Below are 20,075 nucleotides of genomic sequence, written 5' to 3'. Positions count from 1 at the left end.
CAGCCTTGAAGAAGGAGGAATTCCTGCCCTTGGCAACCACACGGATGAACCTGGAGGACACGAGCTCAGCGAAGTGATCCAGACACAGAAGCACAAATACTGTACGATCCCACTGTTAGGAGAACCGAAAATAGTCCAACTCCCAGAAGCAGAAAGCAGGATGGCGGTTGCAGGGTCGGGGGAGAGGGGTCAGGAAGGGAGACATCAGAGGGCACAGCGTTCCACTTGCACAAGGTGAGTAGGTCCCGGAGACCTCCCGGAGCCTACAGTTGATGATGCTGAGGCGTAAACGAGAACTTGCAGAGAGGGTGGATTTCACGTTAAGAGCTCTTTTCGTGGTAATAATAAAGAGGGTGGGAGGAAGCTTCTGGAGGGGATAGAGGTGTTTATGCCACAGACCGTGAGGACGGTTTCACTGATGAAGACCAGCTTCAAACCCATCGAGCTGTCTGTGCTCGTAATATACAGCTCTTTGCATGTCAATCACGCCTCCGTGAAGTGTTCTTTTTAAAGAATTAATAAAGCAGTTTGTCCACTTTAAGAAAAAAAATGATCACCTGCTTTGTTTTGTTTTTGTTTGTTTTTTTTACAATGATTCAAAGATTTACAAGAGTTGAAGGCTTGGAGTCTTGGTAAACTTTGGATTCAGGGTGATTCCATGGTCAGCTAAGACTTGCTCTGTGGCCTGACAGCCACTGGTGCCTGGGAGGGACAGACTACTTTTGTTTTGATTTTTTAAAACAACTTTCATATAGACAGAGAGGATTTCTATACTGTTATGACTATGTTAAGTATTATCATAATCTTTGTGATACAGAGGAATGGGGGTGATTTTTTCCCCACCTGTCCTAGCTCACTCCACAATGCTGTACAAATATGATGTTCTAAGTATGCTTGGACAAGGAAAATGTTGGGGAGTGCAGCTCTGGGTTCTGGACTGGGGACAACACCCCCCCCCCCCACCGGGGCTAGAAATGTGTTCGACAGCAGCCCCAGCGCCCGGCAGATGTCACCGACGAGCAGCGTCCAGCGGGGCTCGGGATGTGCAGCACAGCCCCCCCACAAGGGATGACTGTCCTGTCCCAAAGGCCCACAGTGACCCCCTCCCAGATGGTCTTATGGAGCTCAGAGCCAGGCCCAAAGCACTCAGAGTCGAGGCTGATGCGTGCTCTCACAGGGCTGGAGTCGGTGTGTGCTGTTCTCTACGGGACCACAATGCTGGCCTTCCACCTGCAGGACCTGCTAAGAAGTTTGGCCCAATGGGAACTGTCGTTGAACAGTTCAACGTATAACAACTTGCTTATCGTGACTCTTCTTGGCAAAATTAAAATGTGCAGATAAAAGGAAAAAATGAAATGAAAAAGAGAGAGAGATCGGCTTTATTACGGTAAGATGGGAATATCCCAAAAAGCGGCCTTCCTGAATCTTTTGGTTTCAGTGAACCTCCCCCCAAATGCTTAGCTCCTGTGCGGTTCTCATCAGCATTACCTGGCTTCTCCGAGGACCCTTCCCATCACTTCGTTTTTTTCCCTCTGCTTAACATCTTCGTTTACATCAGTTCCACCAAAGATGATTCCGAAAGGGATCCCATGACCTGCAAAATTAGGAAAGTTAACGAGGCAGTGTAGCTCTGGAAACAGCCCTCGCCATCCCATCCCAGGGCGAATGCGAAACCGTGTTCCCAGAACTTGGGGGGCCGTGTTTTGGTGTTTGTTTCATTTTATCCGGCTCACCTGCGGAGCAGAAGAGGAATCACTATTATACACAACATGACATGGGGGTTAATCACGTCAGACCAGCGGTGCCAGCACGATTTAAAATCAATTAGCTTCACATTTTAACAAATGAAAAATAGTGCTGCTGACCACCATCTATCAAAGCCAAGCTTACTGCTCCTGGGAAATGGGCATTTATGACAGGAAAAAGAGCAGTCCAAGTGCGGCCCGGCTGCGGACCGCAGCAGCAGGCGCCGTGCTCTCGAGGACCCAGGGGAGATGGCAGGCCACCAGGACTTCGGGGAGCACGCAGCACAGCTGTGGCGGGAACCACGCCCCGCGCGTGTGACGTGTGGGAGGACTCGCCGGGGAGGAGTTCTGCACCGGTGACAGGCTTAGTCGGGAGCTTTGACGAGCACAGACGAGCGAGGCATCAGGCACGCACAGATCGAGCTGAACGACGTGCTCAGCAGAAGCCGCTCTCCAAAAGGACTTCCAAAGGTCAGCCAAAAATCTGCAGAGACGCTGGCCAGCAAACCACTAATGAGACCAGACCTAAGAGGAACCTTCATACGGGGCTTCCTCGAATGAGCCATTGCTCCTCAGATTCAGTGCGTCAGTCACAGGGTGCTTGTCCTTCATTTGCCCGAGAGTTATTCCTGTCAGTGCAAATGAGCAGCTTCTGTCTTTTTTCTCTCTGGTGAGACCACTCTTCCCCTGGAGTGTGACTGCAAAGAACTCAGCCTCTGGATACTGAGCCCCACAGTAGCACCCACAGGCTCAGCGAGCTGCTGGGGAGAGCAAAAGATGGGAAACAACTCATATACGTCGGTGAAGACCAGCCTTAAAAAAAAAAAAAAGGAAAGGAAGGAAGCATAAGGTGTTGTATATGTGTGTACACGGACGTAAGAAGACTGAGAGGAAATCTATTACAGGAGAAAAATCAAGCGCAAGCTGGTTAGCACAGTGTGCATGTATTGTAGAAAACGTTAAACATATACGTATACATATAAAGTCAGTGCAAGAATATGCAGAAAACCTGGTTGTTGTTGCCTCTGGACAAGGGACCTACAAGACCACAGGTATGGGACGGGAGGGAAACTTACTTTTCACTCTGTAACATTTTCTGTTGTTGGTATTTTTTTTTTAAAGATTTTATTTATTTATTTGACAGAGACAGCCAGCGAGAGAGGGAACACAAGCAGGGGGAGTGGGAGAGGAAGAAGCAGGCTCCTAGCAGAGGAGCCTGATGTGGGGCTCGATCCCAGAACGCTGGGATCACGCCCTGAGCCGAAGGCAGACGCTTAACGACTGCGCCACCCAGGCGCCCCTGTTGTTGGTACTTCTTACTATGTACAGAAAGGACCTCTTCCAAAACCGCAGACAGATATAGAAAAGCACCCTCTGTGGAAATGATTGATTTTCTGCAACGGGTGTAGACGTTAGGGGATGTTGAGAGACCGTGAACGGTGTTAGCATGTGGGCCCAACACGAATCTTTGGGGGCCGGAGGGAGGTGTGAGGTGGGGACAGTAAGACCCCAAAGATGTCCGTTCCCAGTTCCTGGATCTTGGGAATGATTCAGGGGAAAGGCAAATTAGGCGATTTAGAATTGAGGGTGCCAGTCAGCTGACCATCAAGTGGAGAGATTATCCCGGACCATCCAGGTGGGACAGTGTAATCTCGGGGTCCCTACAGGTGGAGGAGGAGCTCCCCGCGCTGCCACGTGGGGGGACTGGACGGCCATCGTGGCCTCTGAGGATGGGAGGGGCCGTGAACCAGGGAGTGTGGGTCCCCAGAAGGTGGAAAATAAGGAAGCCTCCACAAGGAAACACAGTCCTGCCAACATCTTGATTTTAGCCCCGTGAGACCCATCTCAGCTTTCTGACCTCGAGAGCTGGAGGACAGCAAACGTGTGCTGTTTTCTGCCACGGGTTTGCGGTAAATTGTGACAGCGCAACAGGAAACTAATACAGCACCCCCCCCCCATAAAAACTGCCAGTTTAGGAAAATTAGGGTAAGGAAAAAAAATTTTTTTAAGCCTTTTTTCAGTAAAATCTCCAAAGACAGAACAATAGACACTAGAAAGACATACACACAGTGTCACAGACGCTGCTCAAAAGTTCGGAGAACATTCAGTAATTAAAACAATCGGGCCTGCGAGCTGCTGGCCAGCTGGTAGCCACTCAAATAGATCTAATCACATCAAGTAAGACCAACATCAGACTTTGACACGAGACCGTGCTGGGTCAGAATCCTGCTTCTCCACTTGGAAAATGCATGACTTTGAGTGAGTCACCCGGGGGTTCTCTAAACCTCCACCATCTCCTCTGTGAGACGGAGGTCAAGCTAATAAGCTGACTCACTCGTGGGGTTGAATGACTCGCTTCGCACGACATACCAGCACAGGGTGGACTCCGTATGTAACACTAGTGACACCGCGCTGCATGCCGGACAAGTTTTTAAATACATAAATCCAGAAGCTCTCCAAATTAAATTGGCACTCGGGAGAATGTAACGTGGGATATTTCATTTGCTTTCCCATTTTTTTCAAACTTATTCTACTGTTGACAAAACAAAGCTTTAAATAAGTAATGTTAGTCTCAATGGCAATGGATCCATAATTATGAGTGGAAAATTCTAGAAGTCCTCTGCTATAGAAAATGTCGGCAAACTCTTACTGACCCTTCAAAACCCTACTCAGGCACGCCCTCCTCTCTGAAGTCTTCCCTGGGTCCCTCAGAAGTAAATCCCCCCACTCCGATGCCACGCCGTGTATCATAAGGCTTTAGGACTGATTTGTAGACTGGAAAATCCTGGAGAACAGGCGCCGTGGCTTATTAATTTTGTACCCCTTGCTCCGGATACAATGCCTGCTGCAAGTTAAACCTTCAGACAGCGTTTGCAGAAATGAACTGAGCCTGAAAAGTGGTCCACAAACTACTCTCCAAGCACATTTACTTGGAGCCGCCCAAGCGCCCGGTCATATTTCGTCTATCAGTGCCTCTGCTGAGAATGTGTCATTCCCAGGAGTCTGCTGAGAAAAAACTTCACAGTTTCCTGAGCCTGGCTCCTTATTCAGCCACCTGATGCCACCTGCTTCCTTGCCAGGTGCAAGCCTGAAGCCGAGCCTTAGCGAGGCACAGAGAAGGTGCTTCATCAAAGCGCTTCTCATCCAGCTTCCCGCCAACGTCGGATCGCGGGGCACGCCGTCTGTGTGTGCCGTTCAGGGCAGACGAAGGACAGCCCAGGAGCATCGTGCACAGAAGCAGTCTCTGCTGGGGCGCCTGGGTGGCACAGCGGTTAAGCGTCTGCCTTCGGCTCAGGGCGTGATCTTGGCGTTATGGGATCGAGCCCCACATCAGGATCCTCTGCTATGAGCCTGCTTCTTCCTCTCCCACTCCCCCTACTTGTGTTCTCTCTCTCTCGCTGGCTGTCTCTATCTCTGTCGAATAAATAAATAAAATCTTTAAAAAAAAAAAAAAAGAAGCAGTCTCTGCTGCACTGCAGACGGGCGGCTACGGAGCTCTCTTCCCATGCACTTGACAGACAGGCGGGCATCCGCGTCCAGCATCTTTCACAGACGCGTCCAAGAGGGAAGAACACACTCACTGTGTTACTTCGAAGTTAATACGGGAATTGACCCATGACTTAAATAAAGCATTAAGATTGATATTGTTTTAAAAGAATGCTTGCATTGTACCTGCAAAATAGCTACAATAGATATTAATATTGTTACGGTGCTGTTTCTCATCACTTGAGTATTCTTAGCAATTGTATTTACCTCATTATTTGCTCAGTAAGTACTGGTTTTAAAAAGGGAAGCCAGCTTCCATTTGTCCATGCCGTTAAGGTTTTATTTAGATATACTTAGTGTGCACAGACATGTAAGTATGGCCGGTCATTAATTGCCAGTATGTACCTGCAGTAAAAATGCACAGATATGTCCCGTGAGGAGGCCGCGCTGCGCTTAGAAAACCCCAGGGCATGGGCTCTGCAGTCGCCTGCTCATTGCCACGTTATTTACAACTGCGGGGGAAGTGGAAGTAGGATATGAGCGCTCCTAGTCATGCTGTCGAAAGCCAGTCAGTGACGGGGGAAACGCTCCTAACGTATTAGTAGGTAAGACAGATTGCTAAGCTGTGGTACGACGGCGATTGTAGAAACACACACACAAATTGCAGAGCGAGACAGATGAGAATGTCAGGCACAGCATCCATGGTGCTTAGCCCAGGAAGCACCAATTACTATTTCGTCAAAAGAAGTTGCACGTTCATAATTGTAAGAGTGTATCTTTTCTTATAAATTTAATTTTGAATAAAAACGTGAAATCAATAAAACCAAACACATACAGGAAACAGCGGCCACATCTGGGTAGTGAAACTCAAGGGGCTATATTTCCTTTTTTGTCCTTTTAAGAAGTTTCCAAATCATGTGCTTACGTAATTTAAGAAAAAAAAAAAACAGTAAATGCTGTATATTTTAAAATATAGTTTAATCTAGGGGTGCCTGGGTGGCTCAGTCAGTGAAGTGTCCCACTCTTGGCTTCAGCTCAAGTTGTGATCTTGGGGTCATGAGATCGAGCCCCACATCGGGCTCTGTGCTGAGCACAGAGCTGGCTTGAGATTCACCCTCTTCCTCTGCCCCTCTGACTCATGCTCGCTAAAATAAATAAATCTTAAAAAAATAGATCTTTAAAAACTGTATATTTGAATCTATGGAAGACTTAGAGACATAGGAAGTCATGCCCAGCCGGCTGCCAGCACAGGGCAGCTCAGCGTAGGGAACGGGACAAGGAAGAGGCCCCTCGACGCATCGGATAAGAATCACAAGGTCCGTGGCACCGTCTCTACCTGTTCGTGGCTCGCCGCTCAGGGAGTGTGCTTTCAAAGAGATGAGATTTAGGGATGGGTGTAACTACCATGGAGCCAACAACTGGGGGTAAACAAATAAAAGCTGGACTATGTGTACTAACAGTGGTGCTGCTTCAGGTCCTGGCATTCGTTTGACCCAAACAGGAAGACCCGGTTCCCTCCGGCCACGAGTTCTAGAGAGGACTTCTCCCCTCCTGCCACCTGGGAGAGAGGCAAAGCTTTCGGTGACTTTGTGCTTTTCCTCCATTTAGTTGAAGCAAAGGCCAAGAAATGGTAAAATGGAGAAAAACTGGATTTTGAAGGAGAAAACCCAGCGATGTGACCAGAGCGAGAGGAAATAGGTCCTTCTGTCTATTGGTTGAGTATGGACTGGAATGACTTTTCTGGAGGGCAGTTTGTCCCTGTCAATCCAAATGAAATATACACAGTCCTCTGGCCACAGGTTGTTTGAGGAATTTCATCCACCAGCATCCCCACACAGTGAAGTAAAAACTATAATCAAACTTGCTGTGGCTTTGCCTGCAACAGCAAAACCCAAGACAGACTTTGAATAAACACGGTGCCTTCTTTTTTTTTTTTTTTTAAAGATTTTATTTATTTATTTGACAGAGATAGAGACAGCCAGCGAGAGAGGGAACACAAGCAGGGGGAGTGGGAGAGGAAGAAGCAGGCTCCCAGCAGAGGAACCTGATGTGGTGCTCGATCCCATAACGCCGGGATCACGCCCTGAGCCGAAGGCAGACGCTTAACCGCTGTGCCACCCAGGCGCCCCGACGGTGCCTTCTTCTGGTGGAATAGCACACAGCCAGGAAAAAAAACAAGGCCGGAAGGAGCTCTGCTGATTTGGAAAGATCACTAAGCTATGTCCTTGAAGATACAGAGCCGTCCCTTTTTTGGAAGTGAAGTACACGCCACATGTATGTGCGTAGGACATTAACAACACAGCGTCTTATAGACAATAAGACACCTGATGGTAAACAGAAGCCTCGTGGGTGCAAAGAGACTGACCACGTCAGTGACAGCCTTATAAAGACTCCCAAGAGCATTAAGGGCTATGAACAGTACCTCGGCCTCTACGCTTCCTTCGTATTCTGAGATCGCCCTCAGATTGTGTGTCCAGGACACTTGCAACAGAATTCCAAGTCATACTTGTTCAGAGGAGAAGAGCTCTTGGGAGTAACACTTTCAGGAACACCATCCCCACTGCGGATGGTTCCAGCAGGGTTGCAAAAACAGGGAGGCACAAGTAGATCTCATAGGTTCACAAGCTAAGACGTCCGTACAGAGTACTTGCTGCCGTGATTGTGGGAGAAAAGCATGGAAGACAACGTCAGTGTCCCTTAATCGAAGCCTGGTGAGATGATGGCACTGCCGTGCTTGGAAGGTTACGCCAGCACTGACAGAATGAGGCAGATCTAGACACGGGCTGCTGCAGAAAGATCTCCAGATGCTTCGTTAGGCGGTGAAAAGCAAGACACTGACTATTCATAGCATGATCCCACTCATGTTTTGTTTAAGGGAGGAGAGATGTACAGATATGTGCCCGGGCTTCCATGGGGGCCAGCCCCCAAGATGGCCAGCCCCCGCTGGTCCCACTCAGTGAAGTCCCCTCCCATGCCCGAGGGCTGATCTGTGTAAGCAGCAGATGCTCTGGAACTCATGGGTCGTCACAGACCCACCAGCTTCCCGTGTGCCCTCTCTTCGATGGCTCTCTCTTGGAGAAGCTGGCTGCCATGTCTTGAGGACACTGCGCAGCCTCCGCAGAGGCCCACGTGGTGAGAAACTGGGGCCTCCTGCCGCAGCAGGTGGCTCGTGCAGGACCAGTCAAGCCTCCAGATGACGCCACCCAAGCTGGAGCGCATCATATGTGGTCTTGATGGCAGCCTCACCAGCTGCCCTGAGAATCCCCAGCACAGCCGTTTCTGAATTCCAGACCCATGGGAACTACTACACATAAATGCGTTGCTACGAGTCACTCACTTCGGGGTAATTTGTTAAGTAATGACAGATACCTAGCACGGTACCTACAGCACATTTCCAGGAGAATACACAAGAAAATGATAACTGGTTGTCTCTGCGATAAGAAATTAAACAGTTGCAATGAGAACTGGGAGAAAGGTTTCCTTTTTGTGCTTGATCATTTAGCTACATTCACTCTGTGCTGGGGGATCTTTTCTCTTTAACAGTGTGCATGTAGCAGCTTAGGTCGAATGTGCCCGGAATGTGCCCAGACGGGAAGCGGCATCCAGCAGGCCCAGCCCCCCGTCGGGGCAGGAGGCGGGAGGGAGGGCAGAGGCCGAGACTAGGCTCCACACAGCGTGGGGCGACAGCAGGTCACCTTCAGCAACGAGACTGCCGAAAATTCCCGCAGCCTGGCGCATGCCGCTGACAGATACTCTGTCGTCGCGTGAAGACAACCGTACATCCTCTTGGCCCTCAAGTGACATATACTGTCTCCTAAAACGTGATGCCACCGCCCCGCCCGCTCATTCACGTTTGGGAAGAGGCGCTCATCGCTCAGCTCAACGCAGTGACCTCCTCTGCCTTCACTTGGTTCCTGTGTGCTCTCACCGGAGACATTCCGGCCTCGGGAGTGTGCAGAAGAAATAGCCCCAATCACAGCCGAAGTCAAAACGAGGACTGTGTGCACGTGCTCTCGGTGACCGAGGGAGCCGTGTTTCAAGGTCCCCCAAGGGCTGATTAGTTAAATTTTTAAGAGAGAGACTCTTGTTCAGCTTCGCTGTTTCCACTAATTAAGAACTCCTACTCTGAGGTTGCATCAAATACTTTGCAGCTTGGGGTGCCTGCCAGCTCAGCCCGAGAGCATCGGACTCTGGGTTTTTTTTAGTTTATTTAAATTCGGTTTAGTTAACATATAGTGTAGTATTAGTTCCGGGGGCAGAATTTAGTGATCCATCACTTGCTTATAACACTCAATGTTCATGACATCACGTGCCCTCCTTCCTGCCCATCACCCAGGTACCCCATTCCCGGACCCGCCTCCCCTCCAGTGTGTTTCCTATGATTAAGAGCCTCTTTGGGTTTGCCTCCCTCTCTCTTTTCATCCTATTTTATTTTTCCTTTCCTTGCCCTATGTTCATCTGTTTTATTTCTTAAATCCCACATATGAGTGAAATCATACGATATTTGTCTTTCTCTGATTGAGTTATTTCGCTGAACATAACCGCCTCCAGTTCCATCCACGTCGCTGCAAATGGCAAGATCTCAGGGCTCCGAGTGCTGGACGTGGAGCTTACTTAAAAAAATACATATACTTTGCCGCTTTGGGTCAAGTAGCAATGCAAATCCTGTCTGTGCGGCGGTGATGGTTAATGCTATGTTTGAGCTCAGGGACAACGAGACAGCTGGTACAACTTATTTCTGGGTGTGTCTGTGGGGGTGTTTCCGGCTGAGATTAGCATGTGAATCGGCAGACTGAGGGGGATGGTAGCTGCCCTCCCTACGGCAAGCGGGTGTTACCCCATCCGCTGACAGCCTCCGGGGAGCGAAAGTGGAGCAAAAAGGCGAGGAAGAGAAATTCCCTGTCTGGGTTGAGCGGAAACATCCGTCTTCCCCTGTGCGTGGACATCCCAGCTCCCGGCTCTCCGGCTGTCCGACCCAAACACCAGCAACCTCCCGATTCTCAGACCTTCAGAGCCAGATGGAAAAGCAGCACCGGCTGCTGGTTCTCCAGCTTGTGGGGGGCAGGTCACGAGACTTCCGGGCCTCTGTCGTCACGCAAGCCCATCTCCTCTTCTCAGTGTCTGTGTGTGCCCTCCCGGGCTCGTCTCTCTGCAGAGCCCTGACTAATGCACCCGGAGGGAAGACAGCCCCAAAGCTTCCCTCACTGCCCATCGGACGTGAATCTGCTCTGTCGCTAACTAGCAACTTCATTTAATATTCTCATTAAATCCTCAACTCCCAAACCTCAGATGCTCTTTACGCTGGCCTCAGAATCTTCGTGTTTCCCTCGTTAAACAGTGGAATGAGATGTTTCCTACGTGCTCATTCTGTGTTTGTAAAGGATGCGTATGTTTGACTTCTGGAAATTAGACTCTGAGTGAGCAACTGTACAGCAGAGACATTCGGGACAGCCTGTCAGCGCAGGACACCAGCTTCAGCACACATCCATTCTCAGTCGCACAGCTACCGCTTTTGGGAAATGAGTCCCTATGAAGGACAAAGCAAAGACGATGAGTGTGCTCCCTCCAGGTCTGACCCAGGGAAAGAGGGAGAACCGAGAGCGCAGCTCTACCTCATTTGACGCTGGAGGTGCCTCTGGTTTTCGTGCATGATTCCTGGTGTTTCCCTTTCGGAGAGAAAGAGGGTTACCTTGCAAGAGGCGGCCTCCTCTGTACAGATGAAGAGCCAGGGCTGCCTCCAGGTTCTCGGCCCTGATGAGGTGGGCGACTTCAGACGAGCTTTCCAGGTCAAAGGCATCTTTCAGAAGACATACGTGGCCGGCAGCTTCCAGATGGTCCCTTTACCAAAAAATACAAACAGAGAAAGAAAAAGATGAGGGCAAAAGATATATAGGCCACAGGTTGCTATTGGGATTAACATTTTAAAGCAAAAGATTATTTAAATCAACGAGTTAATAAACCGTATCTTCTGAATTGTCCTGTAGGGGCAGTCCTCCTAAAATACAGTACAAGGCTCCCCATCACTGGCAATAATGATTTGCCCACCAGTGTCGGGTCCCTGGGACCTCGGCAGGGACCAAGGCCAGCAGGATGAAGGGCTAATTCAGCCCTAAGACAAAAGGCACACACTGACAGTGTTCAGTGGCATTTGCTGGACGAGAAAGCTCTTTTTTTTTTTTTTTTTTTTTAATTTCCTTGACTCCACTTTTTTTCTCCTGTCCCTTAATTATGGATGATACCCGAAGTTTGCTTTTAGGCATCTGAAACTCAGTTCTTAATAAAGACTTTCAAAGTCACCCATGATCATAACTTCCAAAGATATTTCATGGCCTTTCCATTCTTCCTCCAAAATATCTTTCAAACATGTCTTTCTTCTCATCCCGGTTCATTTCCTTGTGACATAAATCTAAAATACAAATCTAATAAAAGAAATTTTCTGAATGATGACACCGCATGAACAAAATCAAAAGATAAAAAACTGAGAAAAACTACTTACAACACTTACAAAAGGAAAGAAGCCAATTTACTTAATAAATAAAGAGCTCTCATAAATCAATAAAAAGGAAAAAAAAATCAAGTAACAGCTTGATAGCAAATTAGGGATGGACCTAAAATTGGAGGCCATAGAAAAAGAAATTCAATTGGGCTTTTAGATACGGGAAATGGTGCTCAACTTCAGTCATTTTTTTACATAGAATATTTGTAAAGATCAAAAGTCTGCCTAAGGCTTCGTGAAATAAACACTCCCGTTTACTCTGAGCGGGTAAACAGGTACAACCTCTTTGGTGGGCAGTGAAGCAACAGCTAGAATTCTTAAGACGCACAAACTGTCACCAAACACCTCCACTTCGAGGGATCAAACCTAAAACTACCCTTGGATCTGACTGCAAAAACCTGCACCCAAGACGAGGCTCTGCGGCTGTGTTTCTTACCTAACAGACCGGACGCGACCTCAGTGCGCGTCAGTAGAGGGCTCACTGTGTCCCGGCACATTCCGTATGGTCAAGCTCTGCCACGTTAAGAAAGCGCAGTCGATCACAGTTGACCCTTGAACAACGTGGGGGTTTGGGGCATCACCCCCTCCCCATGCAGTCAAAAATCCACCTATAACCCTGACTCCTCCAAAACTTCACTAACTGCCTACTGTGGACTAGAAGCCTTACCACCAACATAAATAGCTGATTAACACAGATGTTGTAGATTATACCTGTTACGTACCACATTCTTACAAAAAACTAGAGAAAAGAAAATGTTATTCAGGACATCATAAGGAAGAGAAAATATATTTACAGTCGTGTACTGTATTTATAGAAAAAATCTCTGCATGTAAGTGGACCCATGCAGTTCAAACCCCGAGTTGTTCAAGGGTCAAGTGCAATTTGGAATCAACTCCAAGATACGTCGTTAATGAAGAGAGCGCGACGTGAAGAATACTTCCTGCAAATGTAGTGTGTGTGCATGGAATCTCTGTAGGACGTGTAAGTAGACAGTGATGATTATGTCTACAGAGGAGAAACAGGGACACACCATTTTGTGTTGCTGGGCAGATATTATATTTTATAATTGTCGGAGGCATTTGTGCACGTGTACATACGGCGAACCCACCCGGGTCTCCCTTGACTAAAACCCTCACAGGGCTCAGGGTAACCAGCTCAGCCGTCAGCTCTGAGAGAACGGCCCCGAATCTGCCTTGCTTCTTGAATGAACTGATGGCTGAATGCGTCTCTGGGATCAAATCCAAATGCCTTAGCCTAACAGGTGGCAGGTGCCCTTCACAGCCCGCATGCCTGCCACCTCCCACTCCACCCGCCTTAGCTCCAGACCTGCTTTTCCACCTGCAAGTTGCCCAATGCGTCAGGTGTTCTGAGTGCCCGTGGCCATGACTGTCCATTTCCTAATACCAGCTCCTGTCAGTGAGATCCGACAGCCCCCACTCCCACCACACATCTGCCCCCCGTTACCATCACCCTGAGTCTCTCTCGCTCATGATCCTCACATGCACTTAGGCTTCCATGACAAAGCCAGCATGTAGGTGACAATCAAGTACACTTAAAATTACCCTTGAGCATCTCTTAAATCATCCAGAAGTCACCATAGTACAAAGTTCAAATCCAACATAGCCATTTTTTTTAACTCCAGCAATAAAATAGGTTGTTCTTCAGCTAAACACCAGGTGAATTAGCTGGCTTGCATTTAGGGGCAATAGTACAAAACAAATAAGGATAAGAATAAAAGAATGAAGGAACTAGAATCTTTAAGCAAAGTGGTCATAAAATGGCCAAGTTGTGTGCAATATGGGAGCCACGGGCAAACTCAGGAACTCTGAGGGAACAGCAGAGTTAACCATCTTGCTCATCCCCACTCCGGGGAGCAGGGTGAGAACCCTCACCTGCACTGCTCTGCACATGGTACTTGTTCTCTCGCTCTGTAATTAAGTGCACAAGGCTGCAGCTGTCACGTCAGAAAAGCTGAGATCTTGCTTAAGCTACTGAAGTACAATGAGCGTCTTGATCTTCTCATTTCCACTGTTAATGCCGATCAAGCATTATCAGCCAGGAACACCACCCCTCCCCGCCTCACCCTCCTCTGGACCAGCTGTGAGCAACCGACCAGCAGAGCCAGCTCACAGCAGCCTCAAAGCTAGTAGTTTACGGAAATAAGAATTCTGCGCGCTTCTGAGCATGGGTGAATCACTGTTATTCCATTTTCTTAAAATTCTAGGAAATGAGAAACCAATGTGTCGACAAACGTAAAAGAAGCAGTTTGATTTCTACTTAGAGAATCCATTCCTGAGATTCCAGGCTTATGCAGAATTGATTAGATAGGACATATGGAATGGAGGTGGTTACGTACACGTAACGGGCTGTTCTTGATCTGCTAAACATATTTTTAAATGCCATTTCAACACTAACATTATGATCTTATAAATATTCCAAAATAATTTTTGGGGTTTTTTTTTTAACTTAATTCTCTATGACGAAGAGTTTACCCTTGTTTCTCCTTGACTTTTAATGCCTTTAAGGTGCTTTGTCCCTCGTCCTTCTATAAGTGATCATTTGATTCAAATAAACTCTCTGAGCACCTAATATATCCAAGGAGTTCTGGTTTAATTGAAGGCTTTATAATTTTTTAACATTTTGTTTATTTATTTGAGAGAGAGAGAGAACATGAGTGGTGGGGAGGGGCAGAGGGAGAGGGACAAGCAGACTCCCTGCTGAGCAAGGAGCCGGATGTGGGACTCCATCCCAAGACCCTGAGATCATGACCTGAGCTAAAGGCAGACACTTAACCGACAGAGCCACGTAGGCATCCCAACTAAAGGCTGTTTTGAGAAGGAACACATCTCTAACAAATTAAGAGATTTTAAACATTCTTTCACAGTTCTAGGAATAGAGGAACCTATTTGCACATGCCTGACCCCAGATTCAATAGGACTTACCCGCTTCCACCTGGCTGAAAACCATCCCCTTTAACTGAGGGAATACAGAACCTTGATAATTTGTGTGTTTAATTTATGCAAATTTGAATAAACTATGATGTCTGGATTAAAAAAAATTACAGGAAGAACTGAACAGAGGGTGGGCAACACCAACTGCATTCCGTTCCGTCTCCATGTGGCCCTGTGTGACCCTGCGATGGGAACAGGGCCCTAGTACTCCTCGAGGCTGTCCCACCCCATGGGCCTCTCAGAGTGTGAGCCCCTGGCCAGGCCCTGTGGCGCAGCACCTACAGGGAGAAGCAGGGGTGTGCTGTTTCTGGTGGGGGCCAGCGGGCTGCGCTGGAGTAAAATGGCGCTCTCTGGACGGTGTTTCAAGAATTTCTGATGTGTAAAAGAAATCGTGCTGGTCTTAGAATGTTGGGCATGCTCATGAAGATGGAGGCCCTTGTGTAACGTCCTGCACAAATTCGCAGGCTCTAGTTTGGAGTGGTGAACTGGAGAGGACACTGCCCCATGTAACCTTCTGTGGATTAAGTGAGATAATAACACGTTTGCAGGACAGCCTGTTACTTAGAATAATGCTGTCACTGTGTTTTCTAAACTGTAAAGTATATCGACCTTTTAAATGGGATTCTAATGGGATTCTGATAGTCAAGAGATTACTGCAGTGAAGTCAGTCTTTTTAAAAGAATGCAAAATCCCATGACAGAACAGGCAAAATGGCTAGATCAGGGAGTGTCCCAAACCCCAAAGTCTGCTGAGATGGGACTAATGAAGTAAATGAATGGGGGGAGCAGGGGAGGCTAGTGAAAACCATGAGGCGTGATGAGCTAGCCTGAAGAGAGATGCGTTAAGTGCCTGACTAGAGATGTGCTAAATGCCTGAATAGAGATGTGCTAAGTGTAAAATGCGCACACAGCTCATCGGTAATTTCTGTAGTGATGGCATGTTGACATGGTATTTGGAAATACTGAGTTCAAAAGAATATATTACCATAATTAATTGTATCCATTTCTTTGTGCTGTGTTTCACGTGACCACTAGGATATGTAAAGTGACAGGGGCATTCGCTTCCGTCAGTGCCAGGCTCACACGCTCCTCACCACTGCCAGTTCTGCCGTCTTACCAAGAGAGGACTGGTATTTGAATTTCTATGGAAAACTTCCTGATTTTAATGTTCCCAAAGGTATCTCTTGCTCCTTCAGTGCCAACATTTGTTATTCTCTTAAATCTTCAAAAGTTCATGGACGTCTGCTTTCCCCTTTCCTTTATAAGAATCGGTGAAGCTCTCACACCTGCCATATCTGTGGTCTCCGTAGTATGCATTCCCATGTCCCCTCTTGTCAAAACCTTGAATGTCCCTGTCACCCATCTGAGTGGGACGCACCCCAGGTGTAGGGGTGCTCCTGCTGGCTCATGGCAACCAGAGCACCCCAGCTGGCCGTGCTCCCACCATGGACGTGTGGCTCTAGAACTTGGGGGCCCTCACTTGTACCTGCAGAGACTCATACCCTCCTTCCTGCGAGGCCTGACATGGGAGGTGCTGGCAAGGAAAACCTAGGAAGAATGGGAAGTGGACCGAAGAAGAGGCAAGAAGAAGACTCCCGTCCTTAGCTTCTTAGCTGCAAACTCAAGCCTGAAGCCTGCCCCACCTCCAGACCTTTTATAGGATAAGCCACTAAATTCCCTTCATTGTCCAAGCAGTTGGGGTTGGGTTTCCACTTACTTAAAGCTGAAAATCTCTGATACCACTCTAGACAAGCAGCTTAGAGCTTTTACTCGCGTTTGATATAAACCTGCTTGCTACATCCAGCTCTCCGTAAAGTCATCCAGGCTCTGACCACAATCTTACCTTTCCCCAGGCTCCTCAATCACTCCAACCACAAAGACCTCTGACCTCCCAGACCCCCCAGACCCTGGCCTCCACGCCTGCCTCCAGCAGCCCCTCCTGCATGTCATCCTTTTCCTGCCCTCCTAGTGAGTTTCTTGTCAATACCTTAACCTCTTCTCTCCGCTGGCCTTTTGTAGCCCCGGAGGCACAGCCGGCAAGGCAAGCCCAGGACGCTCCGGCCCCCACTCCCTGGCGGCCACTGCTGCGGAGTGACATGGGAGAGTGTGATGCGGTGGGACGGCCATGGCCCAGGCCCACGATTTCTGGGACCCCTCGTGGCACCCGGGTGGCTACCCACCCTTGGAACTGAACATGCCCCTCCCTTGGCTCCTCCAGAGCCAGCGCCACCTGCCCCCAGCCCCAGTATCTGCCAGTCACAGCCCTGGCTCTGACACACACCCCACCCCCAGGGCTTGTTGTGTCCCCATGGTCACACCGCCCCGGGTCCGACAGGCATACAGGGGAATTAGACAGTGGCGATGATAGCGTGACTTTACGAATATACTAAAAACCACTGAAATGCACACCTCGAAAGTGCGAATTTTTTTTGGTTCGTGAACTGTATCTCAATAAAGCAAACTGTAGGAGAAAGAAAAAGCTATTTCTCAGGGGAGTTCCCCAGACCCTCCAGAAGGCCTGCTCCTTTCATCACCCTGCTCTTCTTCCTGCACTGATCACAAGGCAACTGAGTCATTTGTGCAAATGCACGTGCTTTGTCTGCCATGCGATGCGAGAACTTCTCCACAATCACCTGCTGAGCACTGAGCCGATGGGTTACGAACTCTGGCTGAATGGCTGTGTGCTCGGGAGGTGGAGGGCACCCTCGGGCACCATGCCTACTGGAGACGCTCAATAATAAATATTTGCTGAAGGAAAATATTAAGTGACTTTCAAAAACTATGACTTCAGGGGGAACAATGATAAAGCCTTTTCCTGTTGACTTAATGTACGTCTGCAGTTTCCCTGGCATCTGCTAAAGAAAAGCTAGAAGACAAGAAAACTTTCCTTTGGGCTTTTCTTCTTCCCAAAGGCTGGGCAACCACAGCAGAATCCAGAGCTATATGGGCAGGGGGCAGCGGGATGGGAGTCAGTCCTGCACTGGGTGCAGCTGTGTCTGCACTCCCTCCTCTCCCTCCTGACAGTGCCTTTCCCCCCAGGCTTTTGTTTGCTTCTGTCATCTAAAGCGGCTCCCATTCTTACACACCTGCTCCAGGGGGAGGAGAGAACATGCCGGCTCCACCCTCAGCACAAAGGCCAGCTCCCCATGCAGGGACATTCACCTTCATTCAGAAGCCAACACGTGCTGCACTGACCCTCAGCATCCCCTCCCCCACACTGACCGGAGAGGCCTGAACCCTCTGCCCTTCCCTGTGCCCTTAGGAGCTCTGCAATCGAACTCCAGGCCTGGCACCCGGTACTGTGGCGAGCATCCGACAGCTCGGTGTGCAACAGGGGTCAGAAACCCTTTCCTGGAAGTGGCTTGGGGTCCCTGTCCAACTGCCCGGCTCTGCCACTAGCACCCCAGTGCTGCCCCCAGCACCCCGGTGCCACCCTGTCCTCCAGAATTTCCTCACAAAACAGGCACTACTCTGGCTGGCCCTTGGGCACAACTTGGTGCAGCCTTGATTGATCATTTCCAGGTTCTGAGGACCAGGCCCCCCTTTAGCTCAGTGCCCTTTCAAAGTGTGGATCCATCACTATTTCACTAAAACAATTGCATGAATATTTTTTTTCACATCCATTACTTGTGCAATTTATTTCTCCATCACCCATGAAATGAACTTTGTTCTCTAGAGAACTTTGTTCCCTAGGTTCCTGACCCTGTTTTTAACTTCCCAGAGCAGCTTTTCCCTGTGACCTTTCTTTGTTAGGACCTGACCTGAACCCATCTGCCTGATGTAGACACTGTCAGGATCACTGCCAGGTTCTTCTGGAAAATGCTTTTTCTTCAGGGGATCAGAGGTGCGCAGAAAACCCCCGGCCCCCTTGCTGGACCAGTCTGAGAGCCAGACCAGCCAACCCGGGCAGTGGGACACAGTGGGCTCCCCGACTTCATGTTCACACCGGGGCCCCCTTAACCCTTCCCGCAAACCAAAGACCCTCAACGCCGGTAATTATTCCTGAATGCTTCGCACTGATGAACAAAGCCTCTAACGTCTGCAGGGCTTCGGAAACAACTCCGGAAGGGGGTGCCCGATGAGGGTATTTACAAATGCTAACAGCCCCTGAGTGGAACACAAGGTGAACGGACTTTCACACGTGGCACACAGGTCTGTGGAAGGGTAAAGTGCCACACAGACCATAAAACAGACTCTCTGGCTACCGATCTCCACACAAACCATTCCTCCCAGCTACCGCCTACACCTGCTAAAACATTTCATCTAGCAGGACCCACTAAAGGGAGGCTGCCCAGTGGCCTGGCCCATGTCCCAAACCCGAGCTGCAGTCAGCCAGGAAATGCATCAGCGTCGAGGAAACTTCCTCCGACTCGGGTTAGCCAGCTCACCTGCCCCGAGCAGACAGGACCTGCTCATTTTAGAGGAACCCCGACCTCCCAGCCAGCCAGCCTGTCCCCACTGTGCCCTTTCTAAGGCTCCATGAAACTCGCTCTAGCCCCGAGTCCCTCGCAAGTGCGACCCAGCTGGTGAGGCAGGGGGGCGTTTCCCTTGAATAAAGGACATCAAACTCCTTACTAAATTGTTGTGATTTTGTCATTTGACACTGTCCATTCAATAGCCAAGCCCTGTTTACTTTATTTCTGAAATCATCAGACCCAAATGCTCACCTCCTCTGTCCCCCCCAATCCATCCTCCAAAATGCAGCTCAAACGACCTTCTTCAAAACTGGATAGCTTTTGGTGGCTTAATTCTGTTCATGGCAAAAAGCTGTAGGTCCCGGATGACATGTGTCCTGCCCACGTCTCCAGCCACGTCTGCCCACTCCGCCCAGAGTAGGGTTTGTCTCAGCACTACTGACATTTTGGCTGGATCAGTCTCCTCTGTGGGGGCCATCCTGGGTACTGTGGGGTGTCTAGTGGCACCCCTGGCCTCTACCCAAGAGATGCCAGGGGCCCCTCATGCCCAGTGTGACAACCAAAAAGGTCTCCAGACACTGCCCAATGTGCCCCGAGGGCAAAATCACTCCTCCCTCCTCTGCACATCCTTCCAGCCGCTGATCCCACTAAGAACCACTCACCTAGCTGTAGTTGACCTTGCTAATGCCACACGACTCAGATCTGGAAGGGACGTGCTCTTCCCCTTGATCCCACCTGCTGCCCCTTCGCCCGAGACACCCATCCTCCCTTCACACCAAACCATGTCCGCCTGGCCAATTAAGGTTCCTGGTGTCATGAAGCACTCACATTCATTAAACGCATACTAGACACCGGGCCCTGTTTCAAAACACTGAAAATGTATTAAGTCATGTTTGATTCTCATAACAAACCTATGAGGCAGGTAATAGCAGCAGCCCCTCTTCATGGATAAGAACACTAAGCAGCTACGAATTTCTGTCAC

General features: G+C 49.0%; 1 protein-coding gene across 2 annotated transcripts in view; it reads right to left on the bottom strand.

The window, feature by feature from the left end:
* Nucleotides 1–20,075, bottom strand: part of GLT1D1 (glycosyltransferase 1 domain containing 1) — a 76,630-nt gene that overhangs the window by 53,860 nt on the left and 2,695 nt on the right. For both annotated transcript variants that reach the window (XM_026514684.4, XM_044389798.3), the window contains exons 2-3: nt 10,921–11,069; nt 1,489–1,594 (exon numbers count right to left, since the gene is read on the bottom strand). In XM_026514684.4, coding sequence (XP_026370469.3) covers nt 1,489–1,594; nt 10,921–11,069 — 255 coding nt within the window. The remainder of the gene's footprint in view (nt 1–1,488; nt 1,595–10,920; nt 11,070–20,075) is intronic.

The sequence above is a fragment of the Ursus arctos genome, unplaced genomic scaffold, assembly GCF_023065955.2.
Source record: "Ursus arctos isolate Adak ecotype North America unplaced genomic scaffold, UrsArc2.0 scaffold_34, whole genome shotgun sequence".
Classification (NCBI taxonomy): domain Eukaryota; kingdom Metazoa; phylum Chordata; class Mammalia; order Carnivora; family Ursidae; genus Ursus; species Ursus arctos.
This window is presented reverse-complemented; position numbering and strand designations above follow the sequence as displayed.